This window comes from Vipera berus, assembly GCF_964194415.1.
Source record: "Vipera berus genome assembly, chromosome: 3".
NCBI lineage: Eukaryota > Metazoa > Chordata > Lepidosauria > Squamata > Viperidae > Vipera > Vipera berus.
This window is the reverse complement of record NC_138204.1, coordinates 114,467,799-114,491,232: the sequence shown is the minus strand read 5'-3', so window position 1 is coordinate 114,491,232 and position 23,434 is coordinate 114,467,799. Positions and strand designations below refer to the sequence as shown.

Here is a 23,434-nt window from a genome sequence, read left to right as displayed (position 1 = left end):
TAGCAATCCAATAATGTCAGACAATGCAGTTATTTAACACCAGAACATTTTCTTTCAAGAAAACAAACAACTCCTGCATTTGGTATAATTTTAGGATCTTTAATGATGCAATTACTAGGCTATTACACTGATAGCAATTTCATAGTGCTATTAGAGATTCTGTAGTTTTGGATAATGTATAGTAATCTACGTTTGCAATGTAGCATGTGTTGAGAATTTGATTATTATCATTATTTACCATGTGCATTCATGGAAATAAATGCATGGATGTTTTTTATAGTACATTTTACATGTTTGTCTTTGTTATAGTTGTTATAATGACTCAAATTTGAAATGTCAATTGACTGTAGGAATTTTTTTTTGTTACTTTTTTGTGAGTTTAATAATTAATAGACCATTCTTGTCAGTAAGAATTAAATTACTGCTGACTTGCTAACTGGTGTGGTTCAGTAAAAAACGTCTTTGGTGTTGGAACATTGTAGTGTTAACCCCATTGAATATTTTACGGCTTGTTAATTGGAAGAATGTAGCTGACAAAAATGTCTCTGTTCCTGCAGTCTGTAATATATTAATTTGGTTGGTCATTTTCATTATCTTCCCTTGTCATCCTTATTCATGGATTGCTGTGGAAGGGTATAAGCTAGCATTGTGCCTGGCAACTGTTACCTAGTGACAGCTTCAGCTGTAATAGCCATTGGCTGTGCTTTTGACTGGGACTGAAGGACCGAGTCACCTTCTTGATGGTGAGTTTTTCTGCATCAGCTATTGATGAAGAGGAGGGGCAGACTTAGGTGAAAACTGTAATATCACAAGGAAACATGTAAAGAATAGAAAGAGCACTCTTTCAGCAAACAGGATATAGCACCTATGCCTCATTTTGAGACAAAAGCTTGTGTATTACCAAATGCACTTTCTTATTGCTTCGGGAAGAGAATGCAATCAATATTAATTTTATAGTAGTTTGGACTGCTTACGGAAGCATATCACAGTCAACATGTTATGGATGTCATTAAAAAAATAAGGATTTTCAGCACCGTGGTGATAAGGAACATGAGGCGTGAAACTTAGAAAAGGATGTCTTCTATTCCATTGCTGCAGCAGGAGCAGAGAAACTACTTGTTCTCTCTTTCATGAAAGGAATTCCACACCATGGACTATTAAGTAGCACAAGTGTGATTCCAGGACTTTAAAAAGGAAAAGGGAAAAAAAAGAGCCCTTCACCTGAGCTTTAATATAAAATTGAAGTGACTTTGGATTTTTATTTTTTTTAAGACTGGACGATTTGCATTGCTTTGGATCTTGAATTAAAAATGCATTTGATTTGTGTAGAGATAGGTTAGAAAGTAAGACTGCTGCATGTATCGAATGCCTGCTTATTAGTGAGTATTGAAAGAACTTTTGTAACCCATGGATGTGTCATTATTGCAAATGTAATGAACAGGTTAATGTTTTGCCCCATCATACAAGCCTTTGGAAGCAGATGGTTATTTTAATTACTAAAGAAAATACATACACAGCATCTGAAAAAAAATGAATCCAGAAAATAAATGGAATAATACTGTACCATGACAGCTTTTCTCGTTAAATCAACATTTCATTAGCTTCTCAGAAAAATGTACATGAGAGTTAATGATAGCACTGTGTTGAGCATATGAATATATATATATATATATATGGAGATTGCTATAGAGGTGAGAAGTGACTGGGACAGAGCTATGAACTTCACTTTAATGATCCTATGTTGTTGCAGTTGTAGCCTAATTTCAGATTTCACTTTGTATTTCCTGCCATTAAATGCAAGACAGTTTTTTGTTCTGTGAGAAGCTTGGATTATCTCGTTGACATTTTCACATTAAGGTCGGCAACGTGTTTCAAACTGAATTAGCTGTTGAAGCTCTAATACTATGCCAGTGTGTGCCTTTTCTTTATTATATTTTATCTTCTTAACTAAACAGAGAAGATCTAGTTCATCAAAGTGGTGACAGGAGTCTCCATATATCAGTTACTACTTTTAACTATATTTCTTAACACATCACCAAAGACTAATGAAGCTAGTTTGCATTCATGGGTTCGAACAATGTCCATACAAATGCAGAATTGATTAAGGTGATACAAGGAACACTATGATCTGGAAGCCAAAAGATACCATATACCAGAATAAACATTTTACTGGATTTCTTACATTGTTCTAAAATAATACTGTTATTTGGTTTAAAAAATAATATATAGAGCATTTTTTTTAACCTGGCTTCCTTTTTTTAAGAATTCCTCTCTTCCCCAGGAAAATGTACTTCCAGAATTTTTAACTGCAACATTGTGTATTTCTTTTCTTCCCACCCTGCTATTTTTGTACTTCTGCCTTTCCAAAGTGTAGTTTGAATGATTGGCTTTGTTTAAAAGTGCCTTGTACTTTGCTGAGAAAGGAAAGAGTACAGGAAGAAGCTGGGATAGTGGCCTTTCTGCCTGCTTTCTTGATTTCAATGCTGACTTGTTCAGAAGCAATGTTAATATTTACATGGAGAAACTGAAGCACAGGAAAAACAAAAATTAGCAGGTGAACAATGGATCGCTAGTAACTGGAATTCTGACTAGATTGTCAAATAATACAAACTATGAACCAGTTCACATGGACTGAATGGAAGAATCTGAATATGAATGATAGTAATGTGAATGTATCTGAGCATCTATCCTGCCCTTTTGGATTTGGACATTATAACACCATTGACATTTGCATCCTTGAGACTATTGTTATTATCTTACTAACATTTTTAATTATTACCGGTAACTTAACAGTAATTTTTGTCATTCACTGTGCTCCTCTTTTGCATCATTATACCACCAGCTACTTTATTCAGACCATGGCATATGCTGATCTTTTTGTTGGGATTAGTTGCTTAATTCCTACCTTGTCGTTGCTTCACTATTCTGTGGGTGTTCATGAGTCCTTAACTTGTCAAATTTTTGTGTATGTCATTTCTGTATTGAAAAGTGTTTCTATGGCCTGCCTTGCTTTCATTAGTGTGGATCGTTACCTTGCAATCACAAAACCACTCTCCTATAACCAGTTGGTCACCCCCTGTCGATTGAGGATCTGCATTATTTTGATTTGGCTGTACTCGGGTGTTATCTTCCTGCCTTCCTATTTTGGTTGGGGAAAGCCAGGTTATCATGGAGACATTTTTGAATGGTGTGCAGCTTCTTGGCTCACCAGTGCCTATTTTACTGGATTTATTGTGTGCTTACTCTATGCTCCAGCTGCCTTTATAATCTGTTTTACATATTTCCACATATTTAAAATTTGCCGGCAGCACACCAAAGAGATAAATGACAGGAGAGCTCGGTTTCCTAGTCATGAAGTAGATACTGCTGCAGAAACTGGACACAGCCCAGATAGCCGCTATGCTATGGTTTTATTTCGTATAACCAGTGTGTTTTATGTGCTCTGGCTTCCCTACATTATATATTTCATGCTAGAGAGCACTAAGGTGCTGGAAAATCCAGCACTCTCTTTTGTAACAACCTGGCTTGCTATTAGCAATAGTTTTTGTAACTCTGTAATATATAGTCTGTCAAATAGTGTTTTTAGGTTGGGACTGTGGAGATTGTCAGAGACGATATGTTCAGCTTGTATATGTAAAAAAGACAGCATGGTTCAAGAGCCTGTTCCTAGAAAACGGGCTAACTCTTGTTCGATCTAAGGGAAAAAAATAGGCAGTCATATACAATCTGATATATAGACTTTGTAATGTTTGTATATTGCCAGCTTAAAATTTCAAGGAGTAATATTCATTGTAAACAAGAATTATATTTTGCAAGAGTAAGAAAACATTGCTGGAATGGTCATAAGTGGGGGACTATGTTGGAAATGGAAGCCAAGCTTCCAGCAGACCGAACCTAAACCCAGACTAGCTTTAATAACAAAATTGTCACTTATGAATATGTAGAAAACTGTGGTAGTAATATAAGTACTGTATGTTATGTTAAAATGCTTATTTGTGGAGGAATACTTTTTTATTTTTTTTCTAATGTAATATATAAAGATGAACTAATTTTATTTTGTTCTTTTGGAGTCTGTGACCGAATTGTTCGGACACATTTTTGCTGTTCAGTGCAGAGCATGCATTTAGCATGTATATGAAACTGTTTTAAAATGTACATTTTGTATTCTGTATCATGTGGTTTTCCTAAACTATTATTAAATCATTGTTTAACACCTGGAATAAATATTTTTTAAATTGACTGTAAAGACCTTATTGTTTTTCTGAAAAAAATCCTCTTCAGGTTCTAAAAGCATTAATGCCAAATGCAGGTCAAAGTACTTTGTTATGTAATAGTATGCAAATTCTGAAATTCAGGTAAAAGGAATTTGTATCTAATTTTCTGTAATTAATGTAAGGACATTAAAAATATTGGACAGGAACCAACTAAAATGTAGCAGTGTGTTTTGATTTCTACAGAACAATTGAGAACACATAATCTCATTTAGTTTAATTAAAGCCACTGTGATTTATATAGCTTAGTTTTATATAGGGTTTGCTCCAAAAATATCAGTAAATCATATTAAAAATCTTAGCTCAAGCTGTTATTGAGTTTTTACATTTTTAATGTCAACACTGTAATTTATTATTTCATGACAGTCCATACTGTGAAAATCTTTCTGTAACCTTTTGCAGTAAAGATATATTTAGAATAGAATAGAATAATCAGAGTTGGAAGGAACCTTGGAGGTCTTCTAGTCCAACCCTCTGCTCAGGCAGGAAACCCTATACCATTTCAGACAAAGGGTAGCCCAAGCTCCTTAAAAACTTTCAGTGTTGGAGCATTCACAACTTTGGGAGGCAAGTTGCTCCACAGGAAATTTCTTCTTAGTTCTAGGTTGCTTCTCTCCTTGATTAGTTTCCATCCATTGCTTCTTGTCCTGCCCTCAGATGCTTTGGAAAACAGTTTGACTCCCTCTTCTTTGTGGCAACCCCTGAGCTATTGGAAAACTGCTATCATGTCACCCCTAGTCCTTCTTTTTATTAAACTAGACATACCCAATTCTAGCAACCATTCTTTATATGTTTTAGCCTCCAGTCCCCTAATGATCTTTGTTGCTCTTCTCTGCACTGTTTCTAGAGTCTCAACATCTTTTTTATGTCATGGTGACCAAAACTGGATGCAGTATTCCAAGTGTGGCTTAATCAAGGCATTATAAAGTGGTATTAATACTTCACGTGATCTTGATTCTGTCCCTTTGTTAATGCAGCCAAGATTTGTGTTGGCTTTTTTTTTGGCAGCTGCAGCACACTGCTGGCTCATATTTAAGTGATTGTCCACTAGGACTCCGAGATTCCTCTCACAGCTACTACTATTGAGCAAAGTACCACCCATACTGTACCTTACTTTTTTTCACCATTGAATTTCATTTTGTTAGATAGCGCCCAGTGTTCAAGTCTGTCAAGATCCTGTATCTTAAGCCTATCTTCTGGAGTGTTGGGTGCTAGCTTGGTGTTATCTGCAAATTAGATGAGTTCTCCATCTATCCCCTCATCCAAATCATTGATGAAGATGTTGAACAGTAGTGGGCCTAAAACAGAGCTTTGGGGTACCCCACTGCATACTTCCCTCCATATAGATGCAGTTTCGTTGAGGACTACAAGTTGAGTGCGGTTGGTCAGCCAGTTATGAATCCATCTGGTGGTAATGCTGTCTAACCCACATATTTCTATCTTATCAAGTAGTAGGTTGTGGTCTGCTTTTATCAACTGCCTTACTAAAGTCCAAGTAAATTATATCCACAGCATTCTTCTGGTCCATTAATTTTGTCACCTTGTCAAAGATTGCAATAAGATTTGTCTGGCATAATCTGTTTTTGTTTATGATTTTGTTTGTCTCTAGGTATTCACTGATTCGTTGCTTGATTATCTTTTCCAGAATCTTCCCAGGTATTGAGAGCAGGCTGATAGGTCTGTAGTTTTCTGGATCTATTTTGTGCTGAGTTGTGCTAATATTAAAAAAGAAAAGCATTTGATATATTTTCAAAATTGGTTTCTTAATTTATTCAAGTTTCAGAACTCAATATTTCTGAGAGATCTAGAGCAAAGTCTGATATGTACTGAATAAAGGTTTCCATTTTGGTATATATTCAATAATTTTACAGGTTATTTAGAATGAAAATGCATGTATGAATGAAACTAGTTGTCTGAAAGAAATTGGGAGAGAGAATTTGTTCCCACAGGAGACAACTTAAACTCTCAATATCTTTTTGACAGTGGTTTTCTTATTGCCAAAGGAGATTCATAGAGTGGAAATAGTATTCATGGGTTTGAATTTATTCAAGATACTTGCTGTATTTAAACTTCAAGTCTAAAAAATGAGCAAGTGAAGTTTTACTTTAGCTTATTTTGTGATTTTTATTAGTTGGGAATTGTCTGGAGACTAATTAAGTTTTCACTAGGGTGAGATGGCTTCATTATTTCAAGTTTAGGTATGAAAATGAGATGCTTAGAATCTCCAGGTAGAATTATATAGAAACTCCCATCCCCACCCAGTACGTGAGATTAACTTGGAATATACTACAGTCAAATTATTAAAAGTGTTAATTTGTTATATTAGAACCTTAATGAAAAAGGAATATTTTTCTTAACATACAGTATCTTAGTATCTTCACATACAACCAAATGTTGGAAAGGAATTGGGTAGAGTTTTAGAACTCTTGTCAGTCTGTGTGCACATCAGCAGGATAACTTCCCCAAAGAGAAGAAAGCAGCAATCAAATTTGGCACTCTCAGCAGGAGGAGGATCAGATTTGAGGATGGGCGAGTTCCAGCTGAAAGCTGTGGGGGGAAAAACCCAGAAAAAAAGAGAATCCCCTGGTTCGTTCAAGGCAGCAGTTTGAAATATGGCTGAGTGTCCCATTCTTAAGCCCTCCCCGGTCACATGACCAGAGTGGAGCTGCTGTTGAAAGATTGGAAAGAATCAGTTAAGACATTCCCTGTAGGGTTTCTCTCTAACACCATTTCTACACGATCCCCTTGTTGAGGCATTCATTCAAAAGAGGTTCTTGATCAAGTGTCTTCAGCTGTTTGTGCCATCATTGCTTTAATTTATGTTTACCGTTCAGTTTTGTTTCTTCTTTATTCTTTCTAATCCAACAAAATGTTGGAAAGAAAAGCTCAGGACTTTGTCTTTCAGTTGGATGTATGTTTGAAAATTGAAAGCACAGAACTACATTTGGTCTGGAAGAGGAAGCCTATAAATGGGATTGATCTAACTAGGCATTACAGAGAAGAATACTCCAGAGAAAAATCCACCAGTGCATCCCTGTGAAGAAAGTGTTTTGTTGCTTGTTATTTCACACAGCTGCAACATAAAGGGAGAGCAGAGACACATCATGCACCCTCCCCCCTCCTCCCCCTCCCCTTATTCAACAGGTTAATTCTTTATCCGAAGGAAAATGCAGTAGTCATGCCTTCTATGGCTACAGATGGAAAAGAAGGAATCCTTGAAAGCATGTTCTGCAGGCTTTGCTTATTTATGTATTAACTCTAGAAAATGATGGAAATTGTTAAACACTGGCAGGATAATTAGTAACAAATTGAATGACTTAATTCTTAATATGTTATTTTATGACCATAGAGCTGCTCTATAAAAGAACATAACTATATATTGCAGGTGGGACGCGGTGGCTCAGTGGGTTAGGACGCTGAGCTTGTCGATCAGAAGGTCGGCAGTTTGGCGGGTCAAATCCCAAGTGCCGCGTAACAGAGTGAGCGCCTGTTACTCGTCCTAGCTTCTGCCAACCTAGCAGTTCGAAAGCACGTAAAAATGCAAGTAGAAAAATAGGGACCACTACGGTGGGAAGGTAACAGCGTTCCGTGCGCCTTTGGCGTCTAGTCATGCTGGCCACATGACCACGGAGACGTCCTCGGACAAGCGCTGGCTCTTCGGCTTTGAAACGGAGATGAGCACCGGCCCCTAGAGTCGGAAACGACTAGCACGCATGTGCGGGGGAACCTTTACCTTTTTTATATATTGCAGATAAGCTTCATTTAAATAATTTATATTAACAAAATAGATTAAAATGTGTTATGTTCTATAAAATTATCATTAAATATCACCTTTTCTATAAGCTAGAACTTGTGTCATTTCAGTTCTGTTCAGAAAGATAAGCACAGGTTGCTAGTATATTAAGACCTGAAAACTCTAGACAAGAAATTGTAATAAAAGTTTCTAGTTGCCAGTTTCTATTATTGATGCCTTCAAAATGAGAGAGGAAATAGTAGCTAACAACCTCCATTGTGTATAGTACAGCATTTCTTCCAACTATCACTTGAGGCTATCAGAGAGAAAGAAATCAGCAGACCTTTATTGTGCTTCAGTTCCATTATCTACTAAATTACTACCTGCTGAACTTTTAGCTATTTTTTTTCCTCTTTTCTTTTTCCTCAGAATTACTAATCTGTAAGCCTGTGGGCAGGAATTACCTTCTTTCTGATCTTTGCAAAGTAGCCTGGGAACTCTTTGGGTTGAAGACTTGGATAGGATGAAAATGCTTTTGCTGTTATAAATTCCCAATATATTATTTTTTAAATTTTTTTTTAAAAAATATTGTGGGCAAATATTACCACTATTCCACAGTTGTTGAGTGGTTTAAATTATAGTCACAAGAAAACAGGAGTGCAAGAAGGAAGTTTTATTAATTCCAGGAATGCTCTAAAATATTGAGGCTTAAATTTTTACCAATAAGCAACTTGTTCCTGCTTGAAAAATGATGTCTCTTGAAAAGAGTGTAAGGGGTTAAAAGGGTAAACTAATGGACATCTTTTTAGAAATTGTATTGTACTTCCAGTTAAATACAGTAGCTGTTATCCAGGGGTGTCAAACTGCCGGCCCATGGGCCGGTTGCATCATGCAGAGGCCATGCCCACCCCAGCTCCAGCAATGTGAAAAAAGTCATGATACGTCGCGACACATCACGTGATACGGCGAGTTTGACACCCGTGCTGTTATCTCTCTCTAATCCTTACCTTGCAACACCATCCTTAACTTTCTATCTCCTGCTATTTCTTGGGCTGTTAAGCACATGATATTAAGAAATGGACTAATGAGGGGTTTACTTAAGCTGTATTGAAGATTACTATTTTTTTTAGTTACATGAGTGGCTAATGAGATAAGATAACAAGGTTCATTAATCTTGAGACATTGTCAGTATGCAAATGTGGGAAGTATTTTAAGAGAAATTTGGTTAAAAATAAGGATAAGATGTCCTGTAGTAAAGAATTAGTTCATGTAAGCTGGAAATGTCAGTGATATCATGCAAATGTGTATAATAAATAATGAATTTTCTGTTTACAAAAGCAAAATGAGTCAAAGAATTTAAGGATGAAGAGAACACCTTTTAGGCAACAATTCTATATAAATTATCTGGGTGCCTGAATTAAATAGGATTGCTTCTGGGTTTTTAAAAATCATTTCTCTTTATAGGTAGAAGACATTATTCCATACAGTATTTGTATTCATTTTAAATCTAATTTAAATGAATTTTATTTTCAGCTATTTATTCAACATAAATTGCTAGTGCTATGTTTGAATATGTTTGGAAAGGATCTGTGATGCCCTATTAACCAGTTAGAATGTACTATTTTTAAAGAGATATTTGTTTGTAGTTCATTAACTTTTCCCTATTTGATATTCTTCAGATGTATTGCATTTTGGCTCTCAGTACCAGGAAATAATGTTGGCTAGGAGATTATAGGATTTAGAGAGCATCAGGTTAGAAAAGCTGGTGAAGATATTGTAATTGTGTAGTGAAATATGTATATTTAGATACCTACTTACATTTAAATGTGTAAGTATATTTTTGTATAGAAAATAGAAAAAAAATGTAGAACTTAACCTGCCTCCAGAAGTTGTGAATGCTCCAACACAGGAAGTTGTTAAGAAGAGACTGGACAACCATTTGTCTGAAATGGTATATAGGGCTTCCTGCCTGAGCAGGGAGTTGGACTAGCAGACCTACAAGATCCCTTCCAAGTCTATTATTGTTGTTGTTGTTGTTGTTGTTCATACAGATTCTGAGTTTAGGAGAATTTTATAGTAGCTGAAGATAGGACCAGTTCCAAGAGATAGGAATTAAGGAACATTGAGGGAGGAAAAAAAGTGCAAGTGAACAAAACAAAATATTACTATAGTATCAATTCATGAAAGCTGTTTTTAATTTATCTCATTTTGAAATGCAATTTTCCTAAAAATAGATTATTTTCCCACGTACTTTAACATGCATTGCTTTTTTTTTGGCTGTAATCTCATTAGAGCAAAATAGGTTTTAGCTCTAAGGGGAAGAAGGATGAGTAATTAGGAGATTAGTTTAATTAAAGCAATTGAGTAGTGGTTAAATTTGTTCAGTTTGGGATTAATTAAGTCTCTTATTAGTGACAAGGTATTTGTTTCTATAAAATCCTGGGAAGTAATAATAGAATATCCTTTATTAATGGCACTATTTTTATAGAAGCCCTTACTATTTGAGGTTTTCCATTGGGTTTCATCATTTTAGCATCTTATTACTTTCTTCCACTTTCTTTTCAAAGTTTTGTTTGTTGTTCTTCCAGTACAGTTTAAATGGTTGGTATGAGAGATTGATAAGGGGACTGGGTGAGTAATGAAAGAATATAAACAACCAGAACATGAGAAGGAGTCTGTTGTTAGTTTATCTTGAAAATGGCAACTGATTACAGGTAGCAAGAAATCTTAGAAGAAGTGATTCAAAATATTTTGCTTTGGTGAGTTCACCAATAAGTGAGGGTTGTAAATGCCTCTTGCAGCTTCAATGATTTAGTATTTACCCCTAATTCTAACATTAAAGTTTGCATAATTCTTCCTTACATGTTTGGGCCTTGAAAGCTGAACATTTTTATTGTGATTTCAGAAGTAGAAAAGAATTGAAAATAAACAACAATAATTAAATGCTACAATAATTCTATAGATCAGTATTTCTCAACCTTTCTTAACATGGGTGGATATCAACTCTGACAGTTCTCCAGCCACTACACAAAAAGTTGAGCGCCCAAAATTAAGTTTAAATAATAATAATAATAATAATGCCATACAACATCCACATCTGCCTATTCCGGGTTCTTGGGAAGGATTCAATAGGTGAATAAAAATGCCAGATTCAGTCTGAACATATGGGTAATAATGCAACGAACCATGATATTAACAGTGAAGAAGAAAAAAGGGCATTTGAAGAATAATTGAAGGACAGTGAAGAAAGGTTTACTGAATACTGCAGAGACCAACTGCCCTTCAAAAAAAAGAGCAAATGGAACAAAAAAGAAACATGGAAAGACACAATATTACATGGCCAGTACATTAAAAAAATAGCAGACAAAGCAGATAATAATAAGACCTGGCAATGTCTAAGAACTAGAAAGTTGAAAAAAGAGACCAAAGGACTAATTCTAGCTGCATTAGACCAAGCCCATAAAGGAGAATACTGTGTTTCCCCCAAAATAAGACCGGGTCTTATATTGTTTTTTTGGACCAAAAGATCCATTAGGGCTTATTTTCAGGAGATGTCTGTTTGTGGCCGCCCACCCACTCCATCCCACTGTCTGGTTGCTTATGGTCACAACTGGGCAGGAGACAGCGTGTCGCACTGGTGCTGCTGCCATGAGGTGAGACAAGGCAGGTGGGGCGGTGGAGCTGCCCCATGCGCCCCGTACCCATAGTCAGGCCACTCTCTGCGTGGTGACACCCCCCCCCATGGCTGTATGGATAGAGCTACAAAGGTGACTGGTAACTGAAACCGCTAGCCCAGGGACGATGCTAACCACCAGCCTCCAGAGCTGCTGCCATTGAAACCATAAAATACAGGTGGTGAATGGGCAACAGGCAGTGCGACGTACTGCCCCAGGACCCAAGCAGCAGGCGGAGGAGGAGGTGGCAGCTGTTGGGTCCTGCCAGTTTACTGTTAGCTGCCATGGTTCCGATCGACAGAGACAAATAAAGCAGAACTCTGAGGCTTGCAAATTCCTCAAAGAACATGTTTATTGATACAGAGTATTGACACTTCAAAAGTGAAACCAAGTCTGAAGAGATGCATAACAGTTCCCCAATACAAAGTTAAGAAATACCACCCCTAAAGCTATGCAAGCAACTACGTCTCTCCATTCAGCTTGTTGGCGGGCTTTTCTTGAAATGCCCAGCCCGCAGTCTCGGGAGCAGCCGATGACCTTGGTTCCCATGAGAGAAAGTTGAAGAGAGTGTGTTTTGTCTAGTGCAGGGGTCAGCAACCTCAAACAGTGAAAGAGCCACTCGGAACCGGTTCCCTCACAAAAGGAAAAACTGGGAGCCACAAAAAATATGTGCCCATGCGCGTACATGCGCACATGCGCAGAACAGGGTTTGACTGAAGAGTAGAGCCAAGGTGAGATATGCACCTACCCTGCATATTTGAATTGATTGGTTGAACTTTTTTAGTCCCACTTTTTTTTTTTTGGACTGCACATGGCAGAGGACCAGGAGCCGCAGGAGACGGCTGAAAGAGCCGCATGCGGCTCCGGAGCCGCGGGTTGCAGACCTGTGGCCTAGTGCAACACCTGGCAAACCCCCCTCCCTCCTTGCTATGTGACAACTAGGAATGAGAAGAAAAAAGATGGCTGCAGCCATGCTCATTCTAAAGTTGACAGTAGCTTCTTTGGCAGTTTCTTGCTTGGGGTATTGTTTACTTGACTATTGGTCTGATGTTAATCTTGGAGTTAAACTATGCTGATCTGTGTGTGATTGCTGGTGGAGATGTCTTGTGTCTTTTTGTTATCAAAAAGTCCCTAACCATTCAACCCAATACAGCACAACCAACACAAACCCTAAAAAGAATTATACCGCCATACATCACGAATATCTTAGAAATCGCAAGCACATGGAATCAACATACAAGCCAACTAAAGCCCTTCAAAACATCCTAAGCAAAGCAAAAAGACCCAGAAACCCAAGAAGAAAAAACAGGACTCATCTACAACATACAGTGTAATGACTGCAACAACCATATATAGGACAAACAGTCAGAAGTCTGGCAGAACACATCCATGAACATCAACTAGCAGTTAGAAGTTAATTTCACAACATATAGCCAGACTTAACCACAGTTTCATTTGGGAAAATGTGACCATCCTAGACTAAGTCAAGTCCAAAAATGCCAGGGAATTTCTAGAAGCCTGACAAATTAGCCAACAATAGACACATAGACATTAACAACAACACCCTAGATCACGGGTGTCAAACTTGCCACGTCACGTGACGTATCACGACTCTTTTTGCATTGCCGGCAATGGGGTGGGTCACGGCTTCGGTATTATTATTATTATTATTTAAACTTATATACCGCCCTTCTCCCGTAGGACCCAGGGCGGTTCACAAGGCAATTAAGACAATATAACAATACAAAAGTTAATAACAAATTAAAATAAATTAAATTATCCTTGATTGAATCTAAAACCCTTAACTCTAATTAAAAACCCCAATTACAATAGGTTAAAAATTAAAAGTTCTCAGTTCTGGCCGGAAAGCTCAAAGAGCCAGGTCTTCAGGTCCCGGCGGAACGAACGAAAATCTGGGGCAGTCCTGAGCTCTACGGGTAACTGGTTCCAAAGGGCAGGCGCGCCCACAGAGAAGGCCCTCCCCCTGGGTGTCGCCCTCCAGCAATCCCCCTGGGTGTCGCCCTCCGGTATGATGAAAGCAGCCCGTGGGCCGGCAGTTTGACACCCCTGCCCTAGACTTAAGAATTGTCAATAAGAAAGACAAAAAATTCTGGATAGTGAACTGGCAATACCTGGAGATAGCAGACTAGAAAAGAAAGAACTAGAGAAGATAACAAAATACCAACAAACAGAAATAGAACGACTGTGGCAAAAGAAAGCAAAGGTGCTCTCAGTAGTAATATGAGCTTTGGATGCAATTCCAAAACAACTAGAGCACCACTTGAACTCCATCGGCATTGACAAAATTACCATTAATCATTTGCAAAAGACAGTTTTACTCAGAGCAGCTTACATCTTGTGACGATACCTTTAATACCATCAAACATCAACGTACACCTGGGAAGGATTCAATAGGTGGGTAAAAATGCCAAATCCAGTCTGAACATTTGACTGACTGTGTGACAAATCCATAAGAATAATAATATTTACTTACCATTACATCTCAGGCTTGCAGCTTGTGAGGAGCCTTGCGTACGTTTGCTACCACATCTTAACTGCAGCTGCAAAGATCACTTGGTGCTCCTTTGGCAAGGATTGAGCAGGACTTATAGGAGCTCCCACCAAGTGACCCTCTGTGCTGCAGGTAAGGCAAAGCTTGTGCCCTTTATTCTTTCCAGTTGTAATTGTAGCTCACCTGCCCCAGAGCCTTCCTGTCCGCAAAGGAACACCTCTTTCCAAAATCGGTTTAATTCATTTCCCTTCTTCAAAAAAAAAAGTTTAAATACCTGTTGAGTTGCTGGTTGCATAAGATGTTAAGAGCATATTCCTCAAGTTAATGATATGCCCCAAAATGAACCATTGCTTTAGTCCAGACATGTCAAACACAAGGCCCGGGGGCCAGATCCGGCCCGCGAAGTGGTTTCATGTGGCCCGCGAAACCATCCTGGAAACAGTGAGGGAACGGCCCCCACTGCCTTGGCCCTGGCCCAGAGACCCTCCTTCTGCCAGAGACCCTCAGATCTGTCCCACTCCTGCCCAGGCCCCCATAGGCACCCTTGATGCGAACGTTGTAGAGCTGGCCATGCCCACCCAGTAGGCCATACGCACTCTAGCCATGCCCACCCAGTAGGCCACGCCCACCCTGGCCATACCCACCCGGCCCCCTGAGGGCAACCGCAATGCTGATGTGGCCCTCAATGAAATTGAGTTTGACACCCGTACTTTAGTCTAATAGCCTTGGAATTCTCTCTCTGATGACAGGATGTACTGTATTCCAATAATGAATTGTTTTTCCATGAAGGCATCTTAAGGAATTTATACTAATCATTAATATTTATTATGGTCCATGGCTTGAAGAACAGGACAAATGTATCATATTTTATAATATAGAAAGTATATTTTAAAGAAAAAAGTGAAATAAAAATAATTACATATGACTGGTGATAATAAAAATAAATGTGGGCTTGTATATTTATGATAGTGCCTAGTGATCTTTGGTTTTTCTTAATAAAGTGCGATATATGCACTAGAGTAAGTTCAGTTTTGATTCTGAATATCATATTTACACAGCCTATTTATACAGAAATTTCTATGAACAATCCCTGCATTTTATCTTATAATACACTTTATGTAATAAGTAAACAATTATAATGAAGTAGAAATCTGCAGAGATTTGCAATATGTTTGGTTGGTAGCGCCTTATCTGTTCATTATCAGCAATATGTTCATTCATATGCCTCACATGCTGATAATGTATGCACACGATAGTATCATATTCATATAAAACTCTTCCCTATTGTGAGCTTCCAGCCCTTTCTGCTTAGTCATTCTGTCACACTTGCCTCGACTTGAACCCTACGCAAGAACAACCTATGACTCCATTTTATGAGAAAGATAGTCTTTACTAAAGGTCAAGTGTAGTATAGTAAGGCAAAGGCAAATTTGTGCGCCAAATTCCCAAGCATAATTCCTCCTTCCCAGGACTTTTTCCTCCCCATTAGCCCTGATTGTTCAATCATATTCAAACTAGATGTTGGAATGGTCATCCTTGGTATGCAGCTACATTCCTTCACGGGCGGTTGCCCTTGAATTTGAGTTTCCAGCTGGTACAGTGAACTGTGGGACATTCCCTCCCCCCCCCCGTTTGGCTTCCTCCCTCCCCCCCCTCCATAGCTTATGGCACATTGGCACCGAAGCAAAGGTGTAAGGCGAGTCTGGTGTGGCAGTTCTGACACATTCTTTGTCCTGACAACATAATACCGTAGTCACCATAGCCCCAGTAATACAGTAGTGACAATTTGTTGGAGGCTGCAGCAAAAGTGGAATTGAGACAAAAAGAGATCATAGCAAAAAGGAAAGGGGGATATTGAGAAATACAGGGTTTATTTTTCTTAGCATATAGTCTATTTGGTCAACATGTAAATAGGAAGGGGGAGAAAGTATGGTGATAGTGATGGCAATTCCAGTGGCATATTTATACCCCTTAATATGCAGAGGGCTTGAATGTTTGTAGTAAAATAAGCAAGCAGATAGTAAGACTACTGGTAAAAGAAACAAAATAGAGCAACAACCTAAATAAGCAACTGCACAATAATATTTCCAGTATGTTTAACTATTCTGGATCTGGTGAGTTTGTAAGTGCTTGCGAGGAGTTTCTCAGTGTAGAAACTTTACTGATTCCTCTTTCCTCTTATGACTAAAAATCTCCCTCTACTCCCCACTTTATTCCATGAGGGGCTTCCTTTGGATGCAGTTGCAGATAAGAGCAGAAGAAATCCTACTATTGCTCCAGTATTTGGTTGCTTATAGGGTAAAACATTTTACTGACCTTCAGAAGATGATGATCCTGACTACTCAGACCTTCTACTATAGACCTTAACATTAGATTGATTGTTTTAAAATATGTAGAGTTATATAAGTAGGGTTGAGCACCATCTATTTTGAGAAAAGGTAATTACAGCATTTTTGCAGAAAAGGGTTATTTAAAAATAGCAGGTCAGTGTAAGAGAAAGATAATTAAAGCATGAATAATAGTGATTTATATTCTGCTGTCTACAGCTCTTTAGTTCCTATAATGCAGTGATGGTGAACCTTTTAGAGACCGAGTACCCAAACTGCAACCCCAAACCCATTAATTTATCGCAAAGTGCCAGGGCCACATCAGCATTCTGGTGCTCTCGGGGAAAAGGGGGTGTGTGGCCCACTGGGTGGGCATAGTTGCAGACTGGGTGGGCATGGGCGGGGTGGGCGGGCTGGGACCGTGGCAGTGGAGACCAGTCGCTCTCCATCTTCGGAGCATCCCCAGGAGGCCAACGCCGCTTGCTTGCTCACTGCCTGCCCCATTGCTTCCAAACGCCACATGCTCGCTATTCTGGCAAACTCTGCTGGGGCAATGGCGTGTGTGCCCACAGAGAGGGCTCTGAGTGCCGCCTCTGGCACACTTGCCATAGGTTCATCATCACTGCTATAATGGATTATGCATGTCTCAAAAAGTGTATTGTTGCACAAGTGCAAGGAATCAAATGTTACACTCATTCCTGATTGTACCACATGAATGTGAATGCTTTGGCCTTTTCTTGCTTCTAATTGGCCCATAGACTGATATTCAGGAGCAATTACCATGCTGTACATAGTTTTCAGGAGAATATTAAAGGACAGAAAGAGAGACTCTTACATTCTTACACTCTTCTGCCTTGAGCTCATATTACCCAATGGGTTTTCTTTTCAGAGATTGTGCATACAAGGAATTTCACATGTAAATTAAATGATTTGCTGCTATATAGACACAAGGATCTCATTTCAAGACGTAGAGAAATGACTTTGGTTAATGATAGCAATGAAGCCAAACATTATTGTATGAAAAGGTGTATGGGCTAGAATTGCAGAACTGAAAAATTCAAATAGATACTAGGCTACAATGAGTGGTAGATACAAAGACCAAACTATGGTGTTTCTAACTGCTGTAAGCTGCTTAGAGTCATGAATTTAAGATAGGTTGCCATATAAATTAAAGTTATAAATAAAAGTAAATTAAAAAGAAGAGAGTAATGATATTCTACACAATGAAAAATTATTTTTTCTCTTTGACTGCAGTCCCATGATTACAGTATTCTGAATCTTTTAGCAGTCATGCTAAGAGTTATCCATGACTTCCTTACAGATCAAGTCATTGAAAGAGTTCTAAAATAAGAGATTGCACATTTTTCTGGGCCAAGAACCTGGAAGTTGCAGAAGGCTATTTAGACTGGATTAATTTTTTTCATTAGAACTTCCTGAAATATTGCTCCTGCCTGCCTGCCTGCCTCCCTCTCTTTCCCCCCCTTTTTACAGTAACAACTATGCACTGCCCAGAGTCACTTCTGTGAGATGGGCAGTTACATAAATTTAGATAAACAATAAACCAACCAACCAATTAAAAACATGTTCTAACAGTGGCATCAGAGAGACTCGTGCTTTTCTTTGGGTCTGTAGTCATCATGCCTATAAGAATGACAAATCAAACCAAACTACCCAGTTGTGTTCTTCTCTCTACAGGTTTTACAAGAGCAAAAAGAGTTAAAAAATCTCATAAGGACCACGACTTCCTCATTCTTCTTTGCTAGTTGATGCATGTTCTCAACTCAGTTTTTGAGCAAGAGCCATGGTTACCAATGTAACAGCAGTCAGAAACGTTTGAGCTTTTTGCTAATTCTCAGTTTTTACTCACCAATGTCTTCTAGATTGGATCCAAACAATTTGGGAGATTTTTTTTTTAAGCTCTCCCAGTGGAACCAAAGATAAACAAAAGCTATTACCCACTTCAAAGGATGGAGAAAGCCTGTCTAAATAGTTGCCAAAGAAATTGAAAAGCTACGAATCTAAATATTGTACTCTTTAGACAGGCCAGGTCCCTGTAGAGCAGAAGTTCTAAACCAGGGGGAAAAAAACAATTCTTTATACTGAGTGGGGGGAAAATGAATAAGACCCTTCAGCAGAAGAAATGGGAGGCAAAAAAGGGATTATATGTGGAGCAAGGGATTGGGGATTGGTTGACATATAATAATGGTAGAGAAGAGGAGGTGGAAAACAGCAAGTGGGTCATAAATACTTAGGGAAGGGGAAAGCAGACACAGGCATCAAGCATATAGAGAATATTGGAAAGATGTAGTAAAAAGTAGCAGTATGCTATGGAAGAGAAAGATAGAGATGGAGATGGGGAAAACTGGGGAGCATAAAAGACCGGTGAGAACATCAGCATAACAGACACCCTGTCAATCCCATTTTTGTACTTGCATCTTTCAGTTAAAGGGACAGCCTCCCCCACACTGATTCATGCTATGTCAGAAGAACAGCTCTGCTATGATTAGCTATTGTATTATGTACTTCACTGAAGCATAGCATAGAATAACCTTTGGTTGATGGATGCCGCAAGCTGTCATGCAGAATTGTGCATTGTCAGTGTTAAAAAGATCTTCAGGAACAGGTTTCCACTTGCATTGGCAGAGTATATACTAAAATTGAAACGATACAGGGAAGATTAGCATAGTCCCTTTGCAAGGAAGGCATTCAAATTTCTGAAGTGTCATTCATTCATTCATTCATTCATTTGGGATGACTTTGAACAGCCTTCAAGATTCAGATGTCTCATAATACTATTCTTTCAGCTCTTAAGCCTTTCCTATTTTAAAATTGTAATTTTATTAAAAATTACACTTATGAGAGAAAATAAAAATTTAAAAAGAAAAGTTTAAAAAGGAAATGGAAGGTGCAGAAAAAAGTGGGAAAAATAATATAGTAAATAAAAAGAAAATAAATCTATAAAGAAATTAGTTTTCCGTTCTTCACAAGAATAAAGAATTTTAGTATCATGTTTTCTTAATATAGAACAAATGATCTCTTCTTCCCATATCTCATCTCTTATCTATAAACAAATCCTTAAAAACTCCTCATTTAATTCCTGAACAGCAAAAGACCATTGAGCAGAGATAACAACAACAACAACAACAACAACAACAACAACAACAACAATAATAATAATAATAATAATAATAATAATAATAATAATAATAATAATGTTGGAAGGGACCTTGGAGGTCATCTAGTCCAAACCCCTGCTCAGGCAGGAAACCCTATACCATTTCAGACAAATGGCTGTCCAATCTCTTCTTAAAAACCTCCAGTGTTGGAGCATTCACCACTTCTGGAGGCTGGTTGTTCCACTGGTTAATTGTTCTAACTGTCAGGAAGTTTCTCCTTAGTTCTAGGTTGCTTCTCTCCTTGACTAGTTTCCATCCGTTACGTCTTGTCCTGCTTTCAGGTGCTTTGGAGAATAGCTTGACTACTCCCTCTTCTTTGTGGCAGCCCCTGAGATATTGGAACACTGCTATCATGTCACCCCTCACCCTTCTATTCGTTAAACTACACATACCCAATTCTAGCAACCGTTCCCTATATGTTTTAGCTTCCAGTCCCCCAATCATCTTTGTTGCTCTTCTCTGTACCCTTTCTAGAGTCTCGACATCTTTTTTACATCGTGGTGACCAAAAGTGGATGCAGTATTCCAGGTGTGGCCTTACCAAGGCATTGTAAAGTGGTATTAGTACTTCATGTGATCTTGATTCTATCCCTCTGTTAATGCAGCCTAGCACTGTGTTGGCTTTTTTGGCAGCTGCAGCACACTGCTGGCTCATATTTAAGTGATTGTCTACTAGGACTACGAGATCTCTCTCACAGTTACTACTATTGAGCAAGGTACCACCTATACTATACCTGTGCATTTGATTCTTCCTGCCTAAATGTAGCACCTTACTTTTTTCACCATTGAATTTCATTTTGTTAGATAGCGCCCAGTGTTCAAGTATGTCCAGATCCTCCTGTATTTTAAGCCTATCATCTGGAGTATTGGCTATTCCTGCCAGCTTGGTGTCATCTGCAAATTTGATGAGTTCCCCATCTATCCCCTCATCCAAATTGTTGATGAAGATGTTGAAGAGCACTGGGCCCAGAACAGAGCCCTGGGGCACCCCACTACACACTTCCTTCCATGTAGATGCAGTTCCATTGAGGACGACACGCTGAGTATGGCCTGTCAGCCAGCTACGAATCCATCTGGTGGTGATGCTTTCTAACCCACATTTTTCTATCTTATGAAGTAGTAGGTTGTGATCTACTTTATCAAATGCCTTACTGAAGTCCAAGTAAATTATATCTACAGCATTCCTCTGGTCCACTAATTTTGTCACTTGGTCAAAGAATGCAATAAGATTTGTCTGGCATGATCTGTTTTTGACAAACCCATGTTGACTTTTAGTGATGACTTTGTTTGCGTCAAGGTGTTCGCTGGTTTGTTGTTTGATTATCTTTTCCAGAATCTTCCCAGGTATTGAGGTCAGGCTGATAGGTCTGTAGTTTCCTGGATCTATTTTTTTTCCTTTTTTGAAGATGGGAACTACATCAGCTCTCTTCCAGTCCTCTGGTAGTTCCCCAGTGCTCCAGGATCTTTGAAAGATATAGTTCAGTGGTTCTGAGATCATGTCTGCCAGTTCCTTGAGAACTTTGGGGTGTAATCCATCTGGTCCTGGTGATTTGAACTCATCTAGGCTGGACAGGTAGGGACGCGGTGGCTCAGTGGGTTAGGACGCTGAGCTTGTCGATCAGAATGTCGGCAGTTTGGCGGGTCGAATCCCGAGTGCCGCGTAACAGAGTGAGCGCCTGTTACTCATCCCAGCTTCTGCCAACCTAGCAGTTCGAAAGCACGTAAAAATGCAAGTAGAAAAATAGGGACCACTACGGTGGGAAGGTAACAGCGTTCCGTGCACCTTTGGCGTCTAGTCATGCCGGCCACATGACCACGGAGACGTCCTCGGACAAGCGCTGGCTCTTTGGCCTTGAAACGGAGATGAGCACCGGCCCCTAGAGTCGGAAACGACTAGCACGCATGTGCGGGGGAACCTTTACCTTTACCTTTACTTTAGGCTGGACAGGTGCTCACTTACCATTTTCTTGCTTATCTTAACTTGCATTTCTATTCTGTTTTTATGGCACTGGTTTTGGTAGGTTGGACTGTTTTTTTCCCTTGACGTTGAGCTTGTCGATCAGATGGTCGGCAGTTTGGCGGGTCGAATCCTAAGTGCCATGTAACAGAGTGAGCAACTATTACTCATCCCAGCTTCTGCCAACCTAGCAGTTTGAAAGCATGTAAAAATGCAAGTAGAAAAATAGGGACCACTACGGTGAGTAGGTAACGGCGTTCCGTGCGCCTTTGCCGTCTAGTTATGCCGGCCACATGACCACGGAGACATCCTCGGACAAGCACTGGCTCTTCGGCTTTGAAACAGAGATGAGCACCGGCCCATAGAATTGGAAACGACTAGCACGCATGTGCGGGGGAACCTTTACCTTTACTTTTAAAGACAGATGGAAAAAACGAGTTAAATAGTTCTGCTTTCTCCCTGTTGCTTGTCACCTTCTTGCCACTTTCCCCCACTAATGGACCAATCATTTCCTTAACTTTTTTTCTTGTTTTTTATATGTTGAAAGAAGCTTTTTTTGTTATTTTTGACTTTGGTCGCAAGCCTTAGTTCATTTTGAGCCTTAGCTTCCCTCACTTAATCTTTGCAGGCTTGGGCTATTTGCTGATATTCTGCCTTACTTATGTGCCCCTCTTTCCACTTCTTATACTTGTCCTTTTTACCTTTCAATTTATCAGAGAGTTCTTTATGCAGCCATGCTGGTTTCTTTTGAGAGCTGTTATTTTTCTTCTTTGTTCTTCTTTGTTGGTATATATAAGAACATATGTATTTTAAACTTGATCAGATTAAACTTTATATTCCTTCCTGTTTATTTTAACTGTTTTGATCTTTGGTCCCTTAAAACTTGATTTATTTTCATTTTTTCATTATCCCTTCTCACAAAATTCTTCAAAGCTTTAGCCAGCCTCTTTTGTAAATTCAGTGTAGAAAAACTACTCAGGTTACTCTCTTTACTGTATTTGTACTGTGTTATCGCTTTTGGTTGTTAACACATCAGCTGATATATATGTCCAGTGTCGCATCTTTTTCCATATCACTCTATCATTTTAAAATCCATTTTCAGATGGATTTAAGTCTTTTTCTTGGCCAATAATACATGTTCATCTTTTATAACATATTTTATCATTTGTTGTATTTTAAGAGACGGTTATTATTTATCTACTGATTATCTATATCCTTCAATATGTCTAATGTTAAAGCCTAGGCATGATTCCTCAAAAATATATCCTGATATGTTTAACAAAGTAATTGCATTAGAGAATTGAAATCACAAAGCAGAGATTGAAATAATGTCTCCATAAATGCCACGTCGTCTGATAAAATGGCAGAATATATCTCTAACAATGCAGACCCAGAGGAGGTAAAATAAAATGCCATCTCAGAAGACCACTGCAAACAGCACGATATAATTTGAATAGAGTAGAGTAAAGTAGAGTAGAACAGAACAGAACAGAACAGAACAGAATAGAATCAGAGCTGGGAGGGACCTTGAAGTTCTTCTAGTTCAGCCCCCTGCTCAAGCAGGAGGACCTACACCATCTCAGACAAGTAACTGTCTAGCCTCTTCTTAAAAATCTCCAGTGATGGAGTGCCCATGATTTCTTGGGGTAAGCTGTTCCACTGGTAGATTGTCCTCACTGTCAGGAAGTTTCTCCTTGGTTCCAGGTTGCTTCTCTCTGATCAGTTTCCAAATTACTCCATTCTGTATTAAGAATGTTAAATGATCTTCTCCTTTAATTGTAATCA

General features: G+C 38.7%; 2 protein-coding genes across 4 annotated transcripts in view; both read left to right on the top strand.

Moving 5' to 3' along the window:
* The window catches only part of RABGAP1L (RAB GTPase activating protein 1 like), a gene marked incomplete at its 5' end in the record, with an annotated part of 171,329 nt that overhangs the window by 50,826 nt on the left and 97,069 nt on the right, over nucleotides 1–23,434 (top strand). The window lies entirely within an intron of this gene.
* On the top strand, nucleotides 2,613–4,240 carry GPR52 (G protein-coupled receptor 52; the record flags this gene model as incomplete). The annotated part of the gene is made up of 1 exon (XM_081325377.1): nucleotides 2,613–4,240. One exon carries the CDS (start codon nucleotides 2,613–2,615, stop codon nucleotides 3,696–3,698), a length of 1,086 nt encoding a protein of 361 aa, XP_081181503.1. The 3' UTR covers nucleotides 3,699–4,240.